Source organism: Odontesthes bonariensis, chromosome 9 (assembly GCF_027942865.1).
Source record: "Odontesthes bonariensis isolate fOdoBon6 chromosome 9, fOdoBon6.hap1, whole genome shotgun sequence".
Classification (NCBI taxonomy): Eukaryota; Metazoa; Chordata; class Actinopteri; order Atheriniformes; family Atherinopsidae; genus Odontesthes; species Odontesthes bonariensis.
This window is the reverse complement of record NC_134514.1, coordinates 3,407,784-3,432,317: the sequence shown is the minus strand read 5'-3', so window position 1 is coordinate 3,432,317 and position 24,534 is coordinate 3,407,784. Positions and strand designations below refer to the sequence as shown.

Genomic DNA, 24,534 nt, shown 5'->3' with positions numbered 1-24,534 from the left:
TTTGTCCACAAATGTGTTTAAAACAACGTTCCTCAGAGAAAAACGGAGCCAAAGGAGCATCCAGACTGTTTATTTCCTTTTCCCTCTTAATAACATCCTCCAGACTCTCGCAGTGTTTTCTGATTTGGGGTTTTATTCACATTTTCTCTGTAAAATCGTATTAATCACATTATGTTTAATGTGTTGCCGGGCAGAAATATAGAAAGTGATGTTTATTATCAAATGAGATAAAGTTGTTGAGACGAAACATGAAATATCTTATGTTCAAGCTGTCTGCAAGGAAAACAAAAAGTCCAATTTTCTCTTATTTAGGCCTGTAGCGAGCATAAAACTCGTGGACAGACTGCTGAATTTAACTTGTAAAAAGTGTGTTTGAAGGCAGAAAATAAAGAATTCAGAGTTTCTGAACTAAAGGAAGCATCAAAACGTGTTTAAATCATGTTTAATCATGTGTTTAATCTGTCTTATTCTGATTCTACGACTCCTTTCATGGCACAGAGCATCTTAAAAAAGGAGGTCAAAGACCCCAGAAGAGGTTCATTTTGGGACTTTTTATGGAGGCTAACATTCAGTCTCACTCAAAGCACTTCAAGTCATTTAATCCTTTAAAAGTTCTGAAGATATCGAGATGTTTTCCGGGTTTTTGTCTCATGTGATGCGAGCTGTAACCACGGGAGAGAAGCTGGTTTCTATTAATAACGCGTCACATGTTGGGCTCAGCTCAGATTTATTGCTAATGACGCTGCTGCAGTCACAGTTATACTGAAAAAAACAACTCATAAGATTTACTTAAAAAACCCTTTGTAAGTATGATTTAAGTAATATTTAATGCTGCAATATCAAGTAAATTTTACTCAACATAAAACATAACAGTTTTGAAGATATTAAGTAACATTAACTTAATTACATCTAAGTTTTAAGTTATATTTATTTAAACAAATGAAGTAAAGGCTACTTGTTTTTCATAGGCAGGAACATCATTTTACTCAAAATGTTAAGTAAATGTTATATATCTGTAGTATTTGCTGTTATGAAGTAACTTAGTAGATTTTAACGATACACTTTCAGAGTAAAGTTTATGTAGTATTTCTAGGTTTATGTACATACAACTATTAAACATTTAAATTGTACGAGGAAACCTAAGTAAAACTTACTCTTCCCCCATAATTCATGTATTACGTTAATAAAATGTTTAATTTTACTTAAGAAGCTCGAGTTCTTACTGAATCTTAGAAATACAAGGTAGAAATTATGAGTTTACTTCACCAAAAAGTCGCCTTTATTTCTTTATTAACATTTCCAATCAGTTTCAGCCTGATAGAAATAAAAAAACTTTGATTAAACAGCAGGAGAAAGGCGCCCAGCAGCAGCCTCAGCAGCCTCAGCTCCACGTTGGTCCCAGTCTACAGTTTCCCTTTGCTTTTAACTCTATGCAGGTGTTTTTTGGTCCGGTTTCAATGCAAAACGAAGCGCAGCGAGTGGAACGACAGGAAGGGAGGATTGGGATGCACACAGAGAGGATGTTGTGGAGCAGCTTCCATTCGTTGCCTTCAGGAGTACATCGTCAGCTGGAGCCACTGTGAGACACAAAAAAGAGTCAGAGTCAGCATCTGAGCGCTCGATAACTTCATCGATCTTCCACTCCTGAGGCCGATAATCAAACTTTAAGGCTCTTTACACGTCGTTCTTAATGTCTGGCAACAACAATCCAGATCAAAGAAAATAAATAAATAAATAAAAAATAATAAAATAAAATAATAAAATAAAATAAAATAAAATAAAATAAAATAAAATAAAATAAAATAAAATAAAAAATAAAATAAAATAAAAATAAATATAAAAAATATTCCCATTAATTTATAGACCATCGAACGGCTTTTTAAATGCTTCCTCTTAGAGGAAAGCTTATCCATGTTTCTGATCTTATTAATACTTCACTAGGAGGAAAACTTAGTCATATTCAAATGGTCTATTAAGACCTATTATGACTGTATAAACCTTAATATTTCCTCTCAGATGAAAGTCTTTTAAAGATTTGTTATCATTCACTATATCAACCGTTCTGTTATTAGCTATATTTTTAAATGCCTCCTCTTAGAGGAAAGTTTATCCATGTTTGTTAGCTTTTGTTAGTTTACTCAAATTACCTGTTATAGTTATACCAATCTCACTGTTAGCTAAAATTACCTGATTGATGTTCTGTATCTGTATTTCTGTGTTTGATTTTTTGATGTTTTTATTTCTGTGTTGTAAAGCACAGCCTTGTTGCTGAAAAGTGTGATATAAATAAATGCAGACCGTGCAGAGCGAGCAGTCCCCTGCTTCCGAGCAGCAAACACCGTAACAGGCGCGGCTGTCGGCAGGCGGCAGCAGGCAGTGATACGAAGGGAGAGAAAATAGGGCCAAGAGATTGTGAGGTCTGACTTTTTCCTGGAGAACGATTTTGTGATGCAAATGTATTACTCTGTTGAACGCATATTGTTTTGAGAAGCAAAACGCTTTATTTTTTAAACCCTCTTGTGAAAAAATAGTGAGTATCACTGATTTAGAGGGTCAAATTAACTATGTTTGAGGATTATTTACAGCTAAAACAGGCTACAACAGAAATTCAGTCACGGACGATGAGTTGAGGAAGGATTAAAGAAGGCACTTTTCCATTCGTCTTATTCTTCATATGGAGCATAAATGCAGAGAAGGACATTTCACCTCCTTGATGTCCAGGTCAATGGAGCCGTTGTTGTCCTTATCCAGAGTCTTAAACGCTCCTGCAGAACACAAACAAACACATCATTTACCGTCATGTAGACCTATCAGCGCTTTAAAACCGCTGCGATGCCTAAAAACCATCAGCACAGCCTGAAAAGTAACAACCAGCCTTCTAACGGAACGTTTTCTGTCCCCATCACTGAAGGATTTCCCATATTTTTTTATATTTTGTGGGCAGATACTGCGGATCAGGCTGAATTATCCAGAAAACGTGTACAGAATGATCCATTTCACGTCAAAAACATCACTTTAAGCAGTGAAATATGCAGAGAAAAAGATCAGAATTGTCTAGAAAAACCTGATTAATTCATAAAAGTCGTGACAGTTTGCTGCGCTTTGAAAGGAAAACAGAGAAGAAGAAGAAAAAAGGCACTCACTGCACATGGCGTCCAGTCGCACCAAGCAGCCAATGAAATTATCAAAGTCCATGTCGCCGTGCTCGTCGCTATAGCGACGGATGATCATCTTGAACAGCTGGTCATTCAGAGGGAAACCTGCTCGCACAAGCAAACAGAACGCGTTTGAAATGAGTTTTTCTGGTTATTCAAAAACACGAACAGAGGTGGGTAGTAACGAGTTACATTTACTTGAGTATGTTTTTGAAAACATTATACTTCTAGGAGTAGTTTTAAATCTCTATACTTTTTACTTTTACTTGAGTAGATGTGTGCAGCAGAAACTGTCCTCTTACTCCGCTACATTAGGCTACAATGAGCTGGTTACTTTTCTTCTTACCTCTTTGGTATTCTACGCCTCATTATTTTTATCCCCCCGCGTACGCCTCATTTTAATGTTTTATTCTGACAGAGAGAGAGACTTCCGCCAAAGGCTCTACCACCTGACTGTGTTCCACCAATCAGACGCAGCCGTGCAGTCTGGTCACGTGACCGTACTCGATCTCAGCGGCGGGACGGGTTAGCTTTAGCATTAGCAGTCGTAGCAAACAAACAAAGAAACAGATGAAAAATGTCAGAACCAACGGTGGGAAATGAAGACGCAGACGAGGCCTCATACTGAAAGCATGTTTACCTTACAAAGAGTGAGAAACAGCAGCTACATTATGTGTCTTCTGTGTCAACCAAAACAAACGCACATTTCAGGAGAAACTCAACATCTAACTTGAGGAAACATGTAGCGCTAAGTTTCCTAAACTCGTTTTTCCCCCATGGATAGGTGAATGTTTGTTTTTTAGGTTACATATGGGTTACATATGTTTTAAACATTTCCTAAGTCTCTTTTATTTTTTATTGAAGTTGTTGAATTTACCTGGATTATTTTAATTTAAGCTATTTTGTAATTAATTAATTCATTTTAATTTATTTTATCAACTGGATGAACTCTAATTGGCCTAAAGATGATTATTTAGTATTTTTGTCTGTCTGATTGAATGCTTGTGTTAACAAATAAATCAGACGTTACTCAACAGTTACTCAGTACTTGAGTAGTTTTTTCACCAAGCACTTTTTTACTCTTACTCAAGACTACTTTTTACTTTTACTTGAGTACAAGTCTTGGCTACTTCTCACCTGCAGCTTTGAAGGCCTGCGGCAGCTCGTGGGCGCTGATCACACCTGAACGGTCGGCGTCGTGGGATAAATAGATGCCCTGCAGACAACACGTAGAAGACAAATTAAAGGCTCTCCACATAAAACCGAACAAAACCCAGCAGGAGGGACGTTAAAATGTCACAATTTAAATATTTAAACCCGTGAATCAGAAAACACGAAGCAGCGAACTGACCTGCCATCTCTTGATGTTGTTCCAGAGGTATTTGAACTCGTGGAAGCCCAGTTTTCCTGTGCTGTCGCTCTGCGGGGGGTCGGGTCAAAGCTCAAACTCAAGAACAAAAGCGCTAAACAGAGCTCTGCAGAACAAAGCAGCCGGTGTTCCCAACCACTTCTGCCACTCTAATGTTTAGAGTTTCACATTTATCCTCCTGCAGAATGTTTACTCTTTAAAACACAGATTCTGAGGGATGAAACAGTATTTCATGCTGTCTGATACGGCTCTTAAAATGAGTTTAATGTAGAAATAGGTCATTTCTTTAAGAAAAAGATCGACCTGATGCTGAGCTACTCTTCTTTTTTTCCATCAAATCAGCCTTGAGCCGAGGACTCTACCGGACCTGTGGAGATACGCTGTGGTGTCTGACACCAAGCCATCAGAAACAGATCCATTAAGTCCTGTAATTAGTCCAGAATTAGACCTGATGCTCAGTTAAACTCACATCTGGGAAATCTGGAGGCCAGGCCAACACCTCGGCCTTCTTGTTGTGTCCCTCAGCCCCATTCTTTTGCTGAAACCGGCTTTTTGGGGTGTGCTTGGTCAGGATCAGGGTGTACGTGGGTGTTAGGAGCCAAAATAACTTCCACATGTTGGGTAAGACCCGAGGTTTCTGCTTCAGCCAGTTCTTAAACTGTAGAAATGAGCCATTAACTGGTTAATAGCTGCTATTATAGCTATTATAGCTGCTAATAGGCACCACTATGCAGATGACACTCAGATCTACGTGTCACTGACGGCAGGAGATACGTTGTGTCGCTGCACCCAACAGATCAGTGTGTGGATGCAAAACAGTTTTCTACAGCTAAACTCAGACAAAACTGAAATCAGCAGCTTTTTACCACCTAACAAACATTTCCTTCTTGTGATTTTATGTAGCTGTAAAGCTCTTTGAATCGCCTTGTGTACGGAGTGTGATCTACAAATAAATTGGCCTTGCCTTATGGTACATCTTCCTTGAGCAAGCCGTCCCCGTACCGCACACTGTGTTTACATCTTTAACAGTAATGGTAATTTATTACACCCGTAATCATCATCCCTGCTGCTGCAGAACATGTGAGGAAGGATACATCCATGACAGCCACCATGCTCCTGCAGGACTCTATGCTGAACCCGTCGGTCTTCAGGCTTCCATCTGAGGCGAAACAGCAACTTTAGTTCAGCTTAATGCAGCTGCACAAACTTTAACCATAGAATAAGAAACCTTTGAGAGGAACTGGCACACAAAGAAGCTCAGAGAAGAGCAGCAGAAAATCACAGAGAAGCTCAGAGAAGAGCAGCAGAAAATCACAGAGAAGCTCAGAGAAGAGCAGCAGAAAATCACAGAGAAGCTCAGAGAAGAGCAGCAGATAATCACAGAGAAGCTCAGAGAAGAGCAGCAGATAATCACAGAGAAGCTCAGAGAAGCTCAGAGGAGAAGCAGAAAATCACAGAGAAGCTCAGAGGAGAAGCAGAAAATCACAGAGAAGCTCAGAGAAGAGCAGCAGATAATCACAGAGAAGCTCAGAGAAGAGCAGCAGATAATCACAGAGAAGCTCAGAGAAGCTCAGAGGAGAAGCAGAAAATCACAGAGAAGCTCAGAGAAGAGCAGCAGATAATCACAGAGAAGCTCAGAGAAGCTCAGAGGAGAAGCAGAAAATCACAGAAAAGCTCAGAGAAGAGCAGCAGAAAATCACAGAGAAGCTCAGAGAAGAGCAGCAGAAAATGTTCCAGGGATCCAGAACAAAGGGAACTGCACTCACGCCTGGAAATGATTTTGTTGAGGATGTCCTTCAGCTCTATGGGGCACACCTCCATGTCCTGTTGAAGCACACAGGCACAAATCAGCCTTTTCATGCACGCAAACACAGGAAAGGCAGAAGCTTTAACCCCATTTTCAGTTCATGTCTCTAAAAAACGTATGAAAACGAAGCCCCGTATTCATTTCTATAGATCAAAGTTAGTGCAACTTTATTAGAACAATTCTTCTTCTGTTAAAGGAGATAACGAGGAAGCATCGGAGCTTCCAGATACTTTCACTCATTCAGGAACCTCCCTGAAATAAAGAGGATATTTCATCTGAACCCTGGTTTCCTGCAGAGAAAGCTGTGACTCACCAACCAGCTGAGTCACAGCTGATCCGAGTGTGACTCAAACTCTTTGCTTTTCTCTGATTTCCGTCCAGTTTCTGACTCAGAGCTGAAACATTCACCAGAGGTTTGTTCACAACAACATGCTGCGAAGTCATTTCTAACTTTAACTTTAACTGTAACACTCTTTTAACTGGACTTCCCAAAAAGAGCATTAAACATCTGCAGCTCATCCAGAACGCTGCTGCTGGAGTTTTAACCCGGACTAAGAGATCTGAACACATCACAGCAGCTTTAAAATCTTTACTCTGGCTTCCAGTCAGTCACAGAATAGATTTTAAAAGCCTGCTGATGGTTTACATCTGTGATCTGTTCAGAGAATATAAAGCCAGCAGAGCTCTTAGATCCAAGGACTCAGGTCAGCTGGTCCAGTCCAGAGTCCAGACTAAACATGGAGAAGCAGCATTTAGCTGTTATGCTGCAAACAAGTGGAACAAACTGCCAGTGGAGATTAAACTTTCACCAAATGGAGACATTTTTAAATCCAGGTTAAAAACATTTCTGTTCTCATGTGTCTATGCATGAAATCTGCACGATATCTTTGAACTTATCTGGACTGTTGCTGGTTTTTAAATTCATTTAAATGATTTTATTTGTTTCTCTTTATATTCTTTTATGTATTTTAATGCTTCTTCCACTCCCTGCTGCAATGCTTTTATTTTATGTGAAGCACTTTGAATTGTTCTGTACATGAAATGTGCTACAAATAAATTTGATTTTCGATTTAACACCTTAAATGTGAGCTCTGAAGTCAAAGCTTGCAGGGGTGTGAGACGCCTCCTGTGTTTAAAGACGTCAACATGCTGTTCAACTAAAAGCTTTATCACTGCGTCTGGGTTCATTTCGTAACGTGACGTCGCTGATCGTCATTTCCTGTCAAAATGGCAGTTTCAAGCTAGCTACAACGAGGGTAGGTTCACTTCCTGTTTTCAAAACAAAAGCACCAATTGTATGGTAATGGCTTTCCCTATGATAAAAGGCAACAGGTATTTTATTTTGTGAAAATAACAGGAAGTGCGTTGCTCACTGCGGCTAGCTTTAGTAGCGCCGAATTCGTGGGAACAAAATTGTAAACAGCCGGTATTTTGTCAGGTTTTCAACACGTTGGGGATCTAAACGACTACTTTCTCGCCTGAAAATGTTTCAAATGTTGCTAAAGTTTACAGAGTTTAGAGCTTAAGAGAAATCAGCTTCAGGCCGGCTGATTTCGGCTCGGGCAGGAGCGAAATGCATTGTGGGTAAACGCTCTGCATACTGTCTGATCCATGAGTATGCAGTATGTAGTATGTAGTGTGTAGTATGCAGTATGCAGTATGTAGTGTGTAGTATGCAGTATGTAGGATGTAGTATGTAGTGTGTAGTATGTAGTATGCAGTATATAGTATGTAGTATGTAGTATGCAGTATGTAGTATGTAGGATGTAGTATGTAGTATGTAGGATGTAGTATGTAGGATGCAGTATGTAGTATGTAGGATGTAGTATGTAGTATGTAGTATGTAGTATGCAGTATGTAGTATGTAGTATGCAGTATGTAGGATGTAGTATGTAGGATGTAGTATGCAGTATGTAAGATGTAGTATGTAGTATGTAGTATGTAGTGTGTAGTATGTAGTATGCAGTATATAGTATGCAGTATGTAGTATGTAGTATGTAGTATGCAGTATGTAGGATGTAGTATGTAGTATGTAGTATGCAGTATGTAGTATGTAGTATGCAGTATGTAGGATGTAGTATGTAGTATGCAGTATGTAGTATGTAGTATGTAGTATGCAGTATGTAAGATGTAGTATGTAGTATGTAGTATGTAGTGTGTAGTATGTAGTATGCAGTATATAGTATGCAGTATGTAGTATGCAGTATGTAGTATGTAGGATGTAGTATGTAGTATGTAGGATGTAGTATGTAGGATGCAGTATGTAGTATGTAGTATGTAGTATGCAGTATGTAGGATGTAGTATGTAGTATGTAGTATGCAGTATGTAGTATGTAGTATGCAGTATGTAGGATGTAGTATATAGTATGTAGTATGTAGGATGCAGTATGTAGTATGTAGTATGTAGTATGCAGTATGTAGTATGCAGTATGTAGAATGTAGTATATAGTATGTAGTATGTAGGATGCAGTATGTAGTATGAAATATGCAGTATGTAGTATGCAGTATGTAGTATGTAGTAAGCAGTATGTAGGATGTAGTATGTAGGATGCAGTATGTAGTATGTAGTATGAAATATGCAGTATGTAGTATGTAGTATGCAGTATGTAGTATGCAGTATGTAGGATGTAGTATGTAGTATGCAGTATGTAGGATGCAGTATGTAGTATGTAGTATGAAATATGCAGTATGTAGTATGTAGTATGCAGTATGTAGTATGTAGTGTGTAGTATGTAGTGTGTAGTATGCAGTATGTAGTATGTAGTATGAAATATGCAGTATGCAGTATGTAGTATGTAGTGTGTAGTATGTAGTATGTAGGATGCAGTATGTAGTATGTAGTATGAAATATGCAGTATGTAGTATGTAGTATGCAGTATGTAGTATGCAGTATATAGTATGTAGTATGTAGTATGCAGTATGTAGTATATAGGATGCAGTATGTAGTATGCAGTATGCAGTATGTAGTATGTAGGATGTAGTATGTAGTATGTAGGATGTAGTATGTAGGATGCAGTATGTAGTATGTAGTATGTAGTATGTAGTATGTAGTATGTAGTATGCAGTATGTAGGATGTAGTATGTAGTATGTAGTATGCAGTATGTAGTATGTAGTATGCAGTATGTAGGATGTAGTATATAGTATGTAGTATGTAGGATGCAGTATGTAGTATGTAGTATGAAATATGTAGTATGTAGTATGTAGTATGTAGTATGTAGGATGTAGTATATAGTATGTAGTATGTAGGATGCAGTATGTAGTATGTAGTATGAAATATGCAGTATGTAGTATGTAGTATGCAGTATGTAGGATGTAGTATGTAGGATGCAGTATGTAGTATGTAGTATGAAATATGCAGTATGTAGTATGTAGTATGTAGTATGCAGTATGTAGTATGCAGTATGTAGGATGTAGTATGTAGTATGCAGTATGTAGGATGCAGTATGTAGTATGTAGTATGAAATATGCAGTATGTAGTATGTAGTATGCAGTATGTAGTACGCAGTATGTAGTATGTAGTGTGTAGTATGCAGTATGTAGTATGTAGTATGTAGTATGTAATATGTAGGATGTAGTATATAGTATGTAGTATGTAGTATGCAGTATGTAGTATATAGGATGCAGTATGTAGTATGCAGTATGTAGGATGTAGTATGTAGTATGTAGTATATAGTATGTAGTATGAAATATGCAGTATGCAGTATGTAGTATGTAGTATGAAATATGCAGTATGTAGTATGTAGTATGCAGTATGTAGTATGTAGTATGAAATATGCAGTATATAGGATGCAGTATGTAGTATGCAGTATGTAGGATGTAGGATGTAGGATGTAGTATGTAGTATGTAGTATGTAGTATGTAGTATATAGTATGTAGTATGTAGTATGCAGTATGTAGTATGTAGTATGAAATATGCAGTATGTAGTATGTAGTATGTAGTATGTAGTATGCAGTATGTAGTATGTAGTATGTAGTATGCAGTATGTAGGATGTAGTATATAGTATGTAGTATGTAGGATGCAGTATGTAGTATGTAGTATGTAGTATGCAGTATGTAGTATGCAGTATGTAGGATGTAGTATATAGTATGTAGTATGTAGGATGCAGTATGTAGTATGTAGTATGAAATATGCAGTATGTAGTATGCAGTATGTAGTATGTAGTATGCAGTATGTAGGATGTAGTATGTAGTATGCAGTATGTAGTATGCAGTATGTAGGATGTAGTATGTAGGATGTAGTATGTAGTATGCAGTATGTAGGATGCAGTATGTAGTATGTAGTATGAAATATGCAGTATGTAGTATGTAGTATGCAGTATGTAGTATGTAGTGTGTAGTATGTAGTATGTAGTATGCAGTATATAGTATGTAGTATGTAGTATGCAGTATGTAGTATATAGGATGCAGTATGTAGTATGCAGTATGCAGTATGTAGTATGTAGGATGTAGTATGTAGTATGTAGGATGTAGTATGTAGGATGCAGTATGTAGTATGTAGTATGTAGTATGTAGTATGCAGTATGTAGGATGTAGTATGTAGTATGTAGTATGCAGTATGTAGTATGTAGTATGCAGTATGTAGGATGTAGTATATAGTATGTAGTATGTAGGATGCAGTATGTAGTATGTAGTATGAAATATGTAGTATGTAGTATGTAGTATGTAGTATGTAGTATATAGGATGCAGTATGTAGTATGCAGTATGCAGTATGTAGTATGTAGGATGTAGTATGTAGTATGTAGGATGTAGTATGTAGGATGCAGTATGTAGTATGTAGTATGTAGTATGTAGTATGTAGTATGCAGTATGTAGGATGTAGTATGTAGTATGTAGTATGCAGTATGTAGTATGTAGTATGCAGTATGTAGGATGTAGTATATAGTATGTAGTATGTAGGATGTAGTATGAAATATGTAGTATGTAGTATGTAGTATGTAGGATGTAGTATATAGTATGTAGTATGTAGGATGCAGTATGTAGTATGTAGTATGAAATATGCAGTATGTAGTATGCAGTATGTAGGATGTAGTATGTAGGATGCAGTATGTAGTATGTAGTATGAAATATGCAGTATGTAGTATGTAGTATGTAGTATGCAGTATGTAGTATGCAGTATGTAGGATGTAGTATGTAGTATGCAGTATGTAGGATGCAGTATGTAGTATGTAGTATGAAATATGCAGTATGTAGTATGTAGTATGCAGTATGTAGTATGCAGTATGTAGTATGTAGTGTGTAGTATGCAGTATGTAGTATGTAGTATGTAGTATGTAGTATGTAGGATGTAGTATATAGTATGTAGTATGCAGTATGTAGTATATAGGATGCAGTATGTAGTATGCAGTATGTAGGATGTAGGATGTAGTATGTAGTATGTAGTATATAGTATGTAGTATGAAATATGCAGTATGCAGTATGTAGTATGTAGTATGAAATATGCAGTATGTAGTATGTAGTATGTAGTATGCAGTATGTAGTATGTAGTATGAAATATGCAGTATATAGGATGCAGTATGTAGTATGCAGTATGTAGGATGTAGGATGTAGGATGTAGTATGTAGTATGTAGTATGTAGTATATAGTATGTAGTATGTAGTATGTAGTATGCAGTATGTAGTATGTAGTATGAAATATGCAGTATGTAGTATGTAGTATGTAGTATGTAGTATGCAGTATGTAGTATGTAGTATGTAGTATGCAGTATGTAGGATGTAGTATATAGTATGTAGTATGTAGGATGCAGTATGTAGTATGTAGTATGTAGTATGCAGTATGTAGTATGCAGTATGTAGGATGTAGTATATAGTATGTAGTATGTAGGATGCAGTATGTAGTATGTAGTATGAAATATGCAGTATGTAGTATGCAGTATGTAGTATGTAGTATGCAGTATGTAGGATGTAGTATGTAGTATGCAGTATGTAGTATGCAGTATGTAGGATGTAGTATGTAGGATGTAGTATGTAGTATGCAGTATGTAGGATGCAGTATGTAGTATGTAGTATGAAATATGCAGTATGTAGTATGTAGTATGCAGTATGTAGTATGTAGTGTGTAGTATGTAGTATGTAGTATGCAGTATATAGTATGTAGTATGTAGTATGCAGTATGTAGTATATAGGATGCAGTATGTAGTATGCAGTATGCAGTATGTAGTATGTAGGATGTAGTATGTAGTATGTAGGATGTAGTATGTAGGATGCAGTATGTAGTATGTAGTATGTAGTATGTAGTATGCAGTATGTAGGATGTAGTATGTAGTATGTAGTATGCAGTATGTAGTATGTAGTATGCAGTATGTAGGATGTAGTATATAGTATGTAGTATGTAGGATGCAGTATGTAGTATGTAGTATGAAATATGTAGTATGTAGTATGTAGTATGTAGTATGTAGGATGTAGTATATAGTATGTAGTATGTAGGATGCAGTATGTAGTATGTAGTATGAAATATGCAGTATGTAGTATGTAGTATGCAGTATGTAGGATGTAGTATGTAGGATGCAGTATGTAGTATGTAGTATGAAATATGCAGTATGTAGTATGTAGTATGCAGTATGTAGTATGCAGTATGTAGGATGTAGTATGTAGTATGCAGTATGTAGGATGCAGTATGTAGTATGTAGTATGAAATATGCAGTATGTAGTATGTAGTATGCAGTATGTAGTATGCAGTATGTAGTATGTAGTGTGTAGTATGCAGTATGTAGTATGTAGTATGTAGTATGTAGTATGTAGGATGTAGTATATAGTATGTAGTATGTAGTATGCAGTATGTAGTATATAGGATGCAGTATGTAGTATGCAGTATGTAGGATGTAGGATGTAGTATGTAGTATGTAGTATGTAGTATATAGTATGTAGTATGTAGTATGTAGTATGCAGTATGTAGTATGTAGTATGAAATATGCAGTATGTAGTATGTAGTATGCAGTATGTAGTATGTAGTATGAAATATGCAGTATATAGGATGCAGTATGTAGTATGCAGTATGTAGTATGCAGTATGCAGTATGTAGGATGTAGGATGTAGTATGTAGTATGTAGTATGTAGTATATAGTATGTAGTATGTAGTATGTAGTATGCAGTATGTAGTATGTAGTATGAAATATGCAGTATGTAGTATGTAGTATGAAATATGCAGTATGTAGTATGTAGTATGCAGTATATAGGATGAAGTATGTAGTATGTAGTATGCAGTATGTAGTATGTAGTATGCAGTATGTAGTATGTAGGATGTAGTATGTAGTATGCAGTATGTAGTATGCAGTATGTAGTATGCAGTATGTAGTATGTAGTATGCAGTATGCAGTTTGTAGTATGTCGTATGTAGTATGCAGTATGTAGGATGTAGTATGTAGTATGTAGTATGCAGTATGTAGGATGTAGTATGTAGTATGTAGTATATAGTATATAGTATGTAGGATGCAGTATGTAGTATGTAGTATGAAATGTGCAGTATGTAGTATGTAGTATGTAGTATGCAGTATGTAGTATGCAGTATGTAGTATGTAGGATGTAGTATGTAGTATGTAGGATGTAGTATGTAGTATGCAGTATGTAGTATGTAGGATGTAGTATATAATATGTAGTATGTAGGATGCAGTATGTAGTATGTAGTATGTACACAGCCTGAGTCTGTACCTTTAAAAAGTAACACAGCCTGAGTCTGTACCTTTAAAAAGTAACACAGCCTGGGTCTGTACCTTTAAAAAGTAACACAGCCTGGGTCTGTACCTTTAAAAAGTAACACAGCCTGGGTCTGTACCTTTAAAAAGTAACACAGCCTGGGTCTGTACCTTTAAAAAGTAACACAGCCTGAGTCTGTACCTTTAAAAAGTAACACAGCCTGGGTCTGTACCTTTAGAAAGTAACACAGCCTGAGTCTGTACCTTTAAAAAGTAACACAGCCTGGGTCTGTACCTTTAAAAAGTAACACAGCCTGAGTCTGTACCTTTAAAAAGTAACACAGCCTGAGTCTGTACCTTTAAAAAGTAACACAGCCTGGGTCTGTACCTTTAAAAAGTAACACAGCCTGAGTCTGTACCTTTAAAAAGTAACACAGCCTGAGTCTGTACCTTTAAAAAGTAACACAGCCTGAGTCTGTACCTTTAAAAAGTAACACAGCCTGGGTCTGTACCTTTAAAAAGTAACACAGCCTGGGTCTGTACCTTTAAAAAGTAACCACCAGGCCACGCCCACTGGGCGCTCAGCCAGGTGGGTGTCAGATAGCTCCACTACAACCGTCTTCAGCCAGTAAATCCTGGCCGGTTGGACCGGTGCACACACCCTCTGATGACTCAGACAAACACACACTCTGTGCCGCCCTGTCAGACAATGGCAGGAATGTGGAGAAAGAGCCGCTCTGAGGGCAACACGCCCTGCAGCTGAAGGCGTTCCCACACGTCTGTCTGAGGAAAACGCTCAGAGACACAGTTTCACTGTTTGGCCACGAAACAGAGGATTCCAGTTTCAGAAAGAATACGAGCCGGTCTGAGGGCTTCTCTGCTCTCTGATCTCACCACACAAGCCTGGAAATCTCATCACGGTTTAAGGCTTCCTGATGTTTGTTCAGACAATAAGAACTTTTCACCAGTTTCATCCCAACACGTCTGAGGACACCGTCCATATCATCGGTTAATTCAACATTTATTCAGACGGTTCAAGGTGGAACAGCTTCATTTCTCCTACATGCAGCATCTGTGCTGCTCTGACCCGCAGTCTGTGGCAGCATAAACATCCCATTCCATCACATCACATCACATCACATTACATTACGCCATGGGCGTCCCACCCGTGGGGGATGGGGGTGTTTCAACACCCCCACTTTTACAGCAAGATGATTTCATCCCCCTCACATTTTCCAAAAGTAAACCTGCCGGTCCGGGAAATTTGGTATTACGTCAGAGACAAACTAGATTGTGAGTCGGCCTTTTGAATTTTCAATGAGCAAACAAAGTTTTCACAAATCATAAAATGTGTTTTAAAGACTCTTTAGAATATCCATACAGACTTGAGCAGTCTAATAATTGTAGTTTCCATACAGGACCTAGTTTAGTGTGATGAGAATACAAAAAAAGCAGTAAAATGGCCCTGTTCTGCATTTTCACAAATAGGAAAAAGGTTTCCACAAATCCCAAACAAGGTTTTAATGAATCTACAGCCTCTTTAGAATAATTCCATCCAGATTTTAGCAGTGTAACTAATGTAGTTTCAATACAGGACCTAGTTTAGGGCGATCAAAATGCAAAAAAATGCAGTGAAATGGCCCTTTATGCCCATCCATTTAATTCGCGAATCGGAGGCCAACTTCAGCGTCGTGTCTCTGGGCTTGATGTGGCGCTCATGTGTCCGCCCACGTTTAAAATCACTGCTCCACCCTAGCCTGGCTGACGCGTCCACATCTGGATGAGGTGGTGGTCTGGGAACTAGGTGTGCATTTTCTCGTATTTGAGGCATGGTTTACGAATGCCTCAAATACGATTAATTTTAACCACGGGTTACTCCGCGCTAGACAGCAACACTTATCTGAAATGATTAATAAGAACATCAACAACACTCGTGCTCTGTTTGCTATGGTTGATAAGCTGACAACCCCCCCAAAACAGATAGTTTCAGAACTCTGTTCCACAGAAAAATGCAATGAATTTGCTTGTTTTTTCAATGAAAAAATCTAATCTATGAGGCTAAATGTAAACATAAATCAGCAAAATAATAAAATGACACAAACCTTAAAACCACCTAGGAATCAATCAACTATGATGTCAGAATTCAATACAGCTGACTAAAAAACCATAGAAGAAACAGTCCAGCATCTTAAACCATCGACATCCTGTCTTGACACAATGCCATCTGACTTCTTTAAAACTATTGTAAGCTCTGTCCAAACAGATTTGCAGCAAATAATAAACTGCTCACTTCAATCAGGCACGTTTCCTAAACCCTTAAAAGTAGCTGCCATCAAGCCACTCCAAAAACAAAGACAACATTGGATGCTTCCATTTTAACCAACTACAGACCCATCTCAAATCTTCCTTTTACAGCCAAGATTGTTGAGAAAGTGGGTTTTAATCAACTCAGTGACTTCTTGAACTCCAGTGGACTCCTTGACAGATTTCAGTCAGGCTTCCGACCTCACCACAGTACAGAAACGGCTCTTATTAAAGTGTTAAATGACATAAGGTTGAACACTGACTCAGGCAAGGTGTCAGTTCTGGTCCTGTTGGATCTCAGCGCTGCATTTGACACTGTGGATCACAGTATACTGCTGAACAGGTTGGAAACCTGGGCAGGACTCACCGGGACAGTCCTAGAATGGTTCAGGTCCTACTTGGAGGAGCGGAGTTATTTTGTGACCATTGGAAGTAATCAATCTGATCGAGTGGCTATGACATGTGGAGTTCCTCAGGGGTCAGTTCTTGGACCCCTTCTGTTTACCCTATACATGCTGCCTCTGGGTCAAATTCTGAAGAACTCTAAAGTCAACTACCACAGCTATGCAGATGACACACAGATATATCTGGCACTGTCTCCAGATGACTGCAGTCCTATAGAGTCATTGTGCGACTGCTTAGAGCAAGTCAAAAAGTGGATGAACCAAAATTTCCTTCAGTTAAATCAAGAAAAAACTGAGGTCATTGTGTTTGGCAACAAAGAGAAGAGGTTTGCTGTCAGTAAACATCTTGAGTCACTGTCTCTAGAAACTAAAGACCAAGTCCGGAACCTCGGCGTGCTGATAGACTCAGACCTGACCTTCAACAATCAAATCAAATCAGTCACCAAATCAGCCTTTTATCAACTTAACAACATATCCAGAATTAAGGGTTTTAAAGTTCTGCTACTCGTCTACAAATCACGGAATGGTTTAGGTCCAGAACACATGAATGACATGCTAGCTGAGTATAAACCCAGCAGAGCTCTGAGATCTGCTGACTCAGGTCAGATAGTGGAGCCCAGAGTTCAAACTAGACCCTTAGAAGCAGCTTTTAGCTGTTATGCTGCACACAGCTGGAACAAACTACCAGCAGAACTGAAATCAGCCACAACTGTGAGCACTTTTAAATCCAGGTTAAAAACATTTCTCTTTCGGTGTGCGTATAGTTGAGTTTATATATTTCTTTTTCCCCTCATCTTTGATTGCTTTAATTTTTATTCTATTTTTTTTTCTCTTTAAATTGCTTGTTTTTATGCTGCTTTATGCTGTTCTCTGAAATGCCTTGTCTTTATGTAAAGCACACTGAGTTGCCTGTGGTATGAAATGCGCTGTATAAATAAAGATGCCTTGCCTCGCCTAGAGCCGTTTATTGGGCGCTACGAATGTCTATCAAATGGCGTCTGGTTCTTCCCATGCTGCTTTGCGCACGATTCATAGCCAATTGTATCACTTATACCAGATGAGGACAGAACTTCGACGAGGAAGAAGAAGAAAAAAAAGTAAAATAAAAGTAAACTTGCGCTCTAAGCTACTTAAAACACTTTCTAAGGCTGCATCGAACGGTGACGTTGTGTCCGCCGCCATGTTGGATTAACACTCTACAAGCTTCGGTGTAGCATAGACGTCGTCATCGTCTTGCATTTTTTCTCCTGGTTCGGTTGAAACACGCCCCATACTCAAAACTCTATCGAGCGGTATCAGACTCACATTCTGACTAGAATCGTGAGTATGACGTAGTCAGGCTACTGGCGCATAGCACCTCCATACCGATTTTATGCTGAACAGTACTGTATAGCTTTCAAAATTTTAGCGCTGTTGACCGGAAGCCAAGTAACAACATTTCGTTGTCAAGACTCACCTGAGGTTTTTTTGTGCAACGACAATAAAGAAAGTCTAAGTCTAAAAATCCCTGTCATGCTGAAGAGGAGGGAGGAGGTTTTTAGCTGCTGAACCTGCGTGGCTACAGAGAGAAACCCGGTGATGGAGGCCAGGGTGGAGTCTGACAGACGCTGACAGCAGGCGGACGGGTGAGGTGAGGGAAGAAGAACCAGCTGACTCGGTCAGGAAGGCCTTTAAGACGCACCAACACAACCTGCTGAGCAGCAAATGAGCTCAGAGCGGCTGGATATTATGGATTAAACCGGAGTCTCAGCTCTGAGGGAAACATTTACTGATTTAAACGAGTAACTCGACTGCAGCTCGAGGATGTTTTCTCATTTTTAAAGCTCTTCCTGTCCGAGGTCAGAGTTCACCGCCTGAAAGCTGCTGCCTGGCACCATCGTTTGAAGCAGAGAAACTCGACCTCCAGCTCAAAAGATGCTGAGAGTCCATCTGCTCACAGCTGGCAGGCATTAAACAGGCATTAAACAGCCCAGAAATGGCTTCTTTTCATGGGCCTGAGGTTTATAATCATTGGGAACCACATCTGATGAGGATAATAACGTGTCAGAGTGGTTTTATTTTCATTTTTCAGGCCTTTTTTCGGTCTTTGCTGAAGTGTTTTTGGGATGTTTCAGACATTAAATCTCTCTGATCGTCTCTCTGTGAGCTGTAAACACTCAGAGATGGAACCGCTGATTGTTCTGTGATTACAGAGCAAACTGAAGTCTGTGTGGTTTGTTGTAAACAAGCAGCAGACATGTTCCCCACGCTGACCGAGCGCTAAATCTTTGCTCTGAATGTAAACTCATAAAACACTTCCGCTGCATTTCATGTATTACATGAAGGTAGGGCTGGGCAACGATTAAAATGTTTAATCTAATTAATCTCATGATTTCCCTGATTAATCACGATTAATCGCATTTGTACGCAGAATCCAAAAATGAATCCAAAAGTAGTGTATAGCTTTTAGCATTTAGCTTTATTTTAAATGTGCTGCCATATGAATGAAAGTGCCATAACATTTGTTGTGCAAACACACTTTTAACATCAGCATCTTTCTGTAGTTTTTATGTAGAAGCCTCGCTCCACTGTCTGTTTCCTTGAATGACTTGCTGCTATCAGTTGTGTGTTTTGCCTTTAAGTGATATTTTAGACTGGAACTACTACGCTGAGAAGACAATTCAACTTGGCAGTGTTTACAGATGACTTTGGTTCTGTCGACTCCGCCGTCTGGAAGAACTTTAAAATGAAAATGGCCGAGTAAAAGTTCCGTACCCTTCTCCATGTTTGGTGGATCCGCCGATTACTTTCTTTTCCTGTTCCACAGCAGACAGCAGCAGACTTTTACAAAATAAAAGCCTGTGAGCAACAGACTTTTACAAAATAAAAGCCTGTGAGCAACAGACTTTTACAAAATAAAAGCCTGTGAGCAACAGACTTTTACAGAATAAAAGCCTGTGAGCGACAGACTTTTACAAAATAAAAGCCTGTGAGCAACAGACTTTTAACAAAATAAAAGCCTGTGAGCAACAGACTTTTAACAAAATAAAAGCCTGTGAGCAACAGACTTTTACAAAATAAAAGCCTGTGAGCGACAGACTTTTACAAAATAAAAGCCTGTGAGCGACAGACTTTTACAAAATAAAGGCCTGTGAGCAGCAGACTTTTACAATAATAAAATAAATAATAAAACAGGGTGCTGCTTGTTGTTCCCCCACTCTCTGCTTCCTGTCTCTCTGAACTTTCCTATCCATTAAAGGCACAAAAGCCCCCCCAAATTATTATTTTTTTAATAAAAAAGAAACAAGAAAACATACGTTAATGCGCAATAAAGTATTTAACGGCGTTAGATAATTAATGCGTTCACGCGATAATAACGAGTTAACCCGCCCAGCCCTACGTGAAGGTGAAAAGATCCCGTAAATTATGCATTAAATGATCTCTGAATGGGATGCAGTGGAGGAGACGGTGTAATCTGGATTAAAGTGGGGCATTCGGTGCCTGTGTGCACACAAACCGGATCAAACCGGATCAAACATCACATCAGCTCACCTCTCCAGCGAGCTGGTGGAAGACTTTCCGAAACTGCTTCTCCTCGTCATTCTCGTGAGCCTCGGCGGCGAAGTTGAGCGGCCTGCGAGGAGGAGGCTGCACAGAGAGAAACAGAAACAGGGAGCTTCTGTTAGGCTGCACACATTCCTCACTGGAGCTGCATTTAGACGCTCAGGCTGTTTGTTTGCTTGGGAAATCTTCCTCTGGGACTTTGAACCACAGCAACTCTTTGAGGCTTCGAGTACACGGAACCAGGCGTCTGATTTAAATCAGATTCCCTTATGGGCGTCACAATGTGAAATGCTGCTGTTACCACAGATGTTTTCACTGCATCTGCTGCTGCCGCCTCTTTTTTTTAAAGGGATTCTTACCTTTACAGAGTATTTACAGAACTTTGGTAGTCACGGCAACCAAGTGAAACATGTCAGCCGACTGATCTGGGGTGTTAAAATTCAGCTCCAGTAGGTCTCACTGATTAAACTTCATAAACTCTTCAAATATATTATTTATTTTCAGGAAAGCTGCAAATAAACTGTTGATGTGTCAGAAATAATCTGTATAATAATAATAATATAATAATGTAATAATAAAATATAATATATTATATAATAATGTAATATAATAATAATATAAATAATTTTATAATATAAATAATTTTATAATAAAATTATATAATAATATAACATAATATATGATATAATAATGTAATATAATAATAATATAAATAATTTTATAATATAAATATAAATCATATAATATTAATAAAACAATGTAATAATATAACATAATATATTATATAATAATGTAATATAATAATAATGTAAATAATTTTATAATGTAAATATAAATAATATAATAATATAAAAATAATGTAATAATATAATATATTATATAATACTGTAATATGATATATTCATAATATAAACATAAATAATATAATATTCTTATAATATAAATATATAATAATAAAATAATGTAATCTAATAATAATATAAATAATTTTATAATATAATTATAAATAATATATTATATAATAATGTAATATAATAATAATAATAATATGAAGAATATAATAATATGATATATTCATAATATAAACATAAATAATATAATAATGTGATATAATAATCTGCTGATATTGTTTCCACATCCGTTAAAAGTCCATCAGATCGATGGCGGGTGGTGCATTATAATAACTACGTCTGTTGGAAAAGGTCGAATCGATAATTCAGACTCTATTTGGAGGAGGGTGGAGCAGCAGGCTGTGGTGCTTCATCAGGTTTTACACCGAAGGTTTCCGGTACTTACGGGGTCTGAAGGGACGAACTGAGCCGGGTCGATGTTGCTGTTGGAGGAAAAGGACAGCAGAGGGTTTAACTTTAACTTTAACTTTAACTTTAACAGCACAAACACTGGAAGCAGAAGTTCGAGCTCACCTCACGATGTTGATGATGCCACCGATTAAATTCTTTGCCAGAAACATGTTTGTTCTTTGTCTGAAGAGAGAAAAAGTGGGAATTAAATTAGAAGAGCCTGGAACCTGCAAAGAAAAACTGAATCAAGCATATTTTCAGATCTAAAGGCATGAAATGAAATAATTTCTCTGTTTTCTCTGTGCTTTATCAGAGCTGTCAGTGTTAGCTGATCAACACATGGACCTTCTACTTAAATGTGTTTGTTCCGTCCTCTAAAACAATGAGAGGATTTGCTGTTTCTCTGTTTTACAAAAAAAAACAAATATACAGAAATATTTGTGTATTTCAGACAGATTAGACACTTCAGATGCTATATTTAGACATTTCTTAAACATATAATTACTAATCTTTTTAATTCAGTGACAACAACAGTTTGTGTTGATCTGATCAAAGATAACAAACAGATGGAGTCCGTTTTAGAATAGAATAGAAAAATACTTTATTCATCCTACTACTTGAGCTACTTGACTAATTCAAATTAGTCAAGTAGCTCAAAAAATTATTAATATTTACAATGATTGTATATTAACAACAACAATAATAATACCAATTCTAATAAAAATACTACTACTAACTAATAATAATAATAAATATCTAAATAAATTAAATAAGTAAATTAAAATAAAATAAAATAAAATAAAATAAAAAAAATCAATTAATCAATTTGAGAAGAACTCAGCAGTCACTGTTAAAAAAAAAACAGTTTTGAACAGTTTTCTAACATTTATGAAACTTTCAGAGATCAGGGGGGGTCTTTGTCTCCAACTGAAGCCCCATTTTATTTTTCTGTGAGTTTTTAACCTTTTAAAAGTTCATCTATGGAACCAAAACTCAAAAGTAAGCAAACAAGCCTTCTCCAGTCATTCAGGAAGGGCCTGCTGTACAGGTGTGGGGGCCTGCTGTACAGGTGTGGAGGCCTGCTGTACAGGTGTGGGGGCCTGCTGTACAGGTGTGGAGGCCTGCTGTACAGGTGTGGAGGCCTGCTGTACAGGTGTGGGGGCCTGCTGTACAGGTGTGGAGGCCTGCTGTACAGGTGTGGAGGCCTGCTGTACAGGTGTGGGGGCCTGCTGTACAGGTGTGGGGGCCTATAATCCCATTAGAATAATAAGAATCATTCTTTTTAGTTTCTCTACATTTAAGTTTTGATGTAAAAAATGTGAGACTTCAGAGAAATGAAATGGCAGCGTCACACTTAATTCCTGAAATTTTATTAACTTTAATTTAAACTTCATTAGAAAAAACTCTACTTGAAGTTTGACATCTTATTAGTTTTAATAAAATATGATAAATTAATATGATTTACTGTAACTGGGAGCGTTTAAAGTTCTCAGCAGTTATGTTAAAGGGATAGTTCGCCTCTTTTGACATGAAGCTGTGTAACATCCCATATCAGCAACATCATTTCTGAACATCTTCTTACCCCCTGCTGCGTCCTGTGAGCAGAGTTCCAGCCTCGTTTTGGTGTTGATGAAGGTAGTCCGGCTAGTTGGCTGGGGTTTAAAAAATAAAGCGTTTTGCTTCTCAGAACAATATGCGTTCAACAGAGTAATACATTTGCATCACAAAATGGTTCTCCAGGAAAAAGTCAGACCTCACAATCTCTTGGCCCTATTTTCTCTCCCAAGCGATTGTGAGGTCTGACTTTTTCCTGGAGAACCATTTTGTGATGCAAATGTATCACTCTGTTGAACGCATATTGTTTTGAGAAGCAAAACGCTTTATTTTTTAAACCCCAGCCAACTAGCCGGACTACCTTCATCAACACCAAAACGAGGCTGGAACTCTGCTCACAGGACGCAGCAGGGGGTAAGAAGATGTTCATAAATGATGTTGCTGATATGGGATGTCATACAGCTTCATGCCAAAGGAGGCGAACTATCCCTTTAAAATACTGTGAGAGCATTAAAATGATTTAATGTCAAATATAGAAACTTGAATCTTTCTTTATCTAAAAGTGTTTTAGTATCCAGCAGTTTTAATATTGTTTATTTATTGTTTATTGTTTGTTTGCACTATAATAAAATATTACAAACAAGAGTATATCACATAAAAGAAAGAAATAGAATAAAATAAATAAATAAATATACATACAATAGATAATAAATGATAACCTGCATGAATCAGTGCTGGAGAGGTTAGAAACCCTAGGAGGGCTTATTGAGAACCTCACTATTAAGATAAATAAACTAAATTAAATGTATCTTATCAGGATAAAACCACAAATGAATTAATGAGAGATAAAAAAATTTTAAAAAAAGAATAAAAACAACATCACATAAACCAATAATCAAGCAATGAATCAAGAAATAAATTACAATAAATCAAAAGAATAAATTGCAATGGCGACTATAAACAAAAAGCAGCAGGGTGGGACAGAGACTTGTTGTTATCTCCACTCCGGGTCGGGTTTCAGCGGAGCTCACAGCGACACAACACAGCTCAGAAAACCCGAAAACAGGCAAAGGAGGAGCGGGGAGTTACTTACAGATTCCTGCTTCAGCTGCGGAGGAGACGGACGGAGCGGCAGCGGGTAGAGCAGACAGGCGGGGCCGCGGAGGAGCGCACACAGACGGTCAGGCGGTGAGACAGAAGGCGCTGACACTACCGGAGTCCAGAAAGCAGTGGAGCAAAAGTTCCTCTGTTATGCATCATCATCATCATCATCATCAGCAGCCCGCCCAGCTCACACACCCTGAGGAGGGCAGAGCCGGCCGCAGGGTCCTAACTCCCCCCAGATAAAGGGCCGCTGCTCCAACATGAAACTGCCTGTTTGGATTCATCATCTCAGTTGGATTTATTCATTTAAAACAAAACTTTGATGATATGATGGCAGCTTTAGGCCTTCTTGGGAATCATCCT

At 37.8% G+C, this 24,534-nt stretch overlaps 1 protein-coding gene across 2 annotated transcripts; it reads right to left on the bottom strand.

Moving 5' to 3' along the window:
- Positions 1–1,273: 1,273 nt before the first annotated feature.
- capns1b (calpain, small subunit 1 b) lies at positions 1,274–24,321 on the bottom strand. Of its 2 annotated transcripts, XM_075472780.1 has the most exons (12): positions 24,161–24,321; positions 23,096–23,165; positions 21,637–21,696; positions 21,509–21,545; positions 20,201–20,296; positions 6,291–6,348; positions 5,619–5,683; positions 4,507–4,575; positions 4,293–4,371; positions 3,144–3,260; positions 2,707–2,765; positions 1,274–1,577 (listed from the first exon to the last, which is right to left on the bottom strand). In XM_075472780.1, exons 3-12 carry the CDS (start codon positions 21,681–21,683, stop codon positions 1,551–1,553), a joined length of 654 nt encoding a protein of 217 aa, XP_075328895.1. In that variant the 5' UTR covers positions 21,684–21,696; positions 23,096–23,165; positions 24,161–24,321; the 3' UTR covers positions 1,274–1,550. The 2 variants fall into 2 exon arrangements, with proteins under 2 accessions (XP_075328895.1, XP_075328894.1); XM_075472779.1 differs by lacking the exon at positions 23,096–23,165.
- Positions 24,322–24,534: the final 213 nt, after the last annotated feature.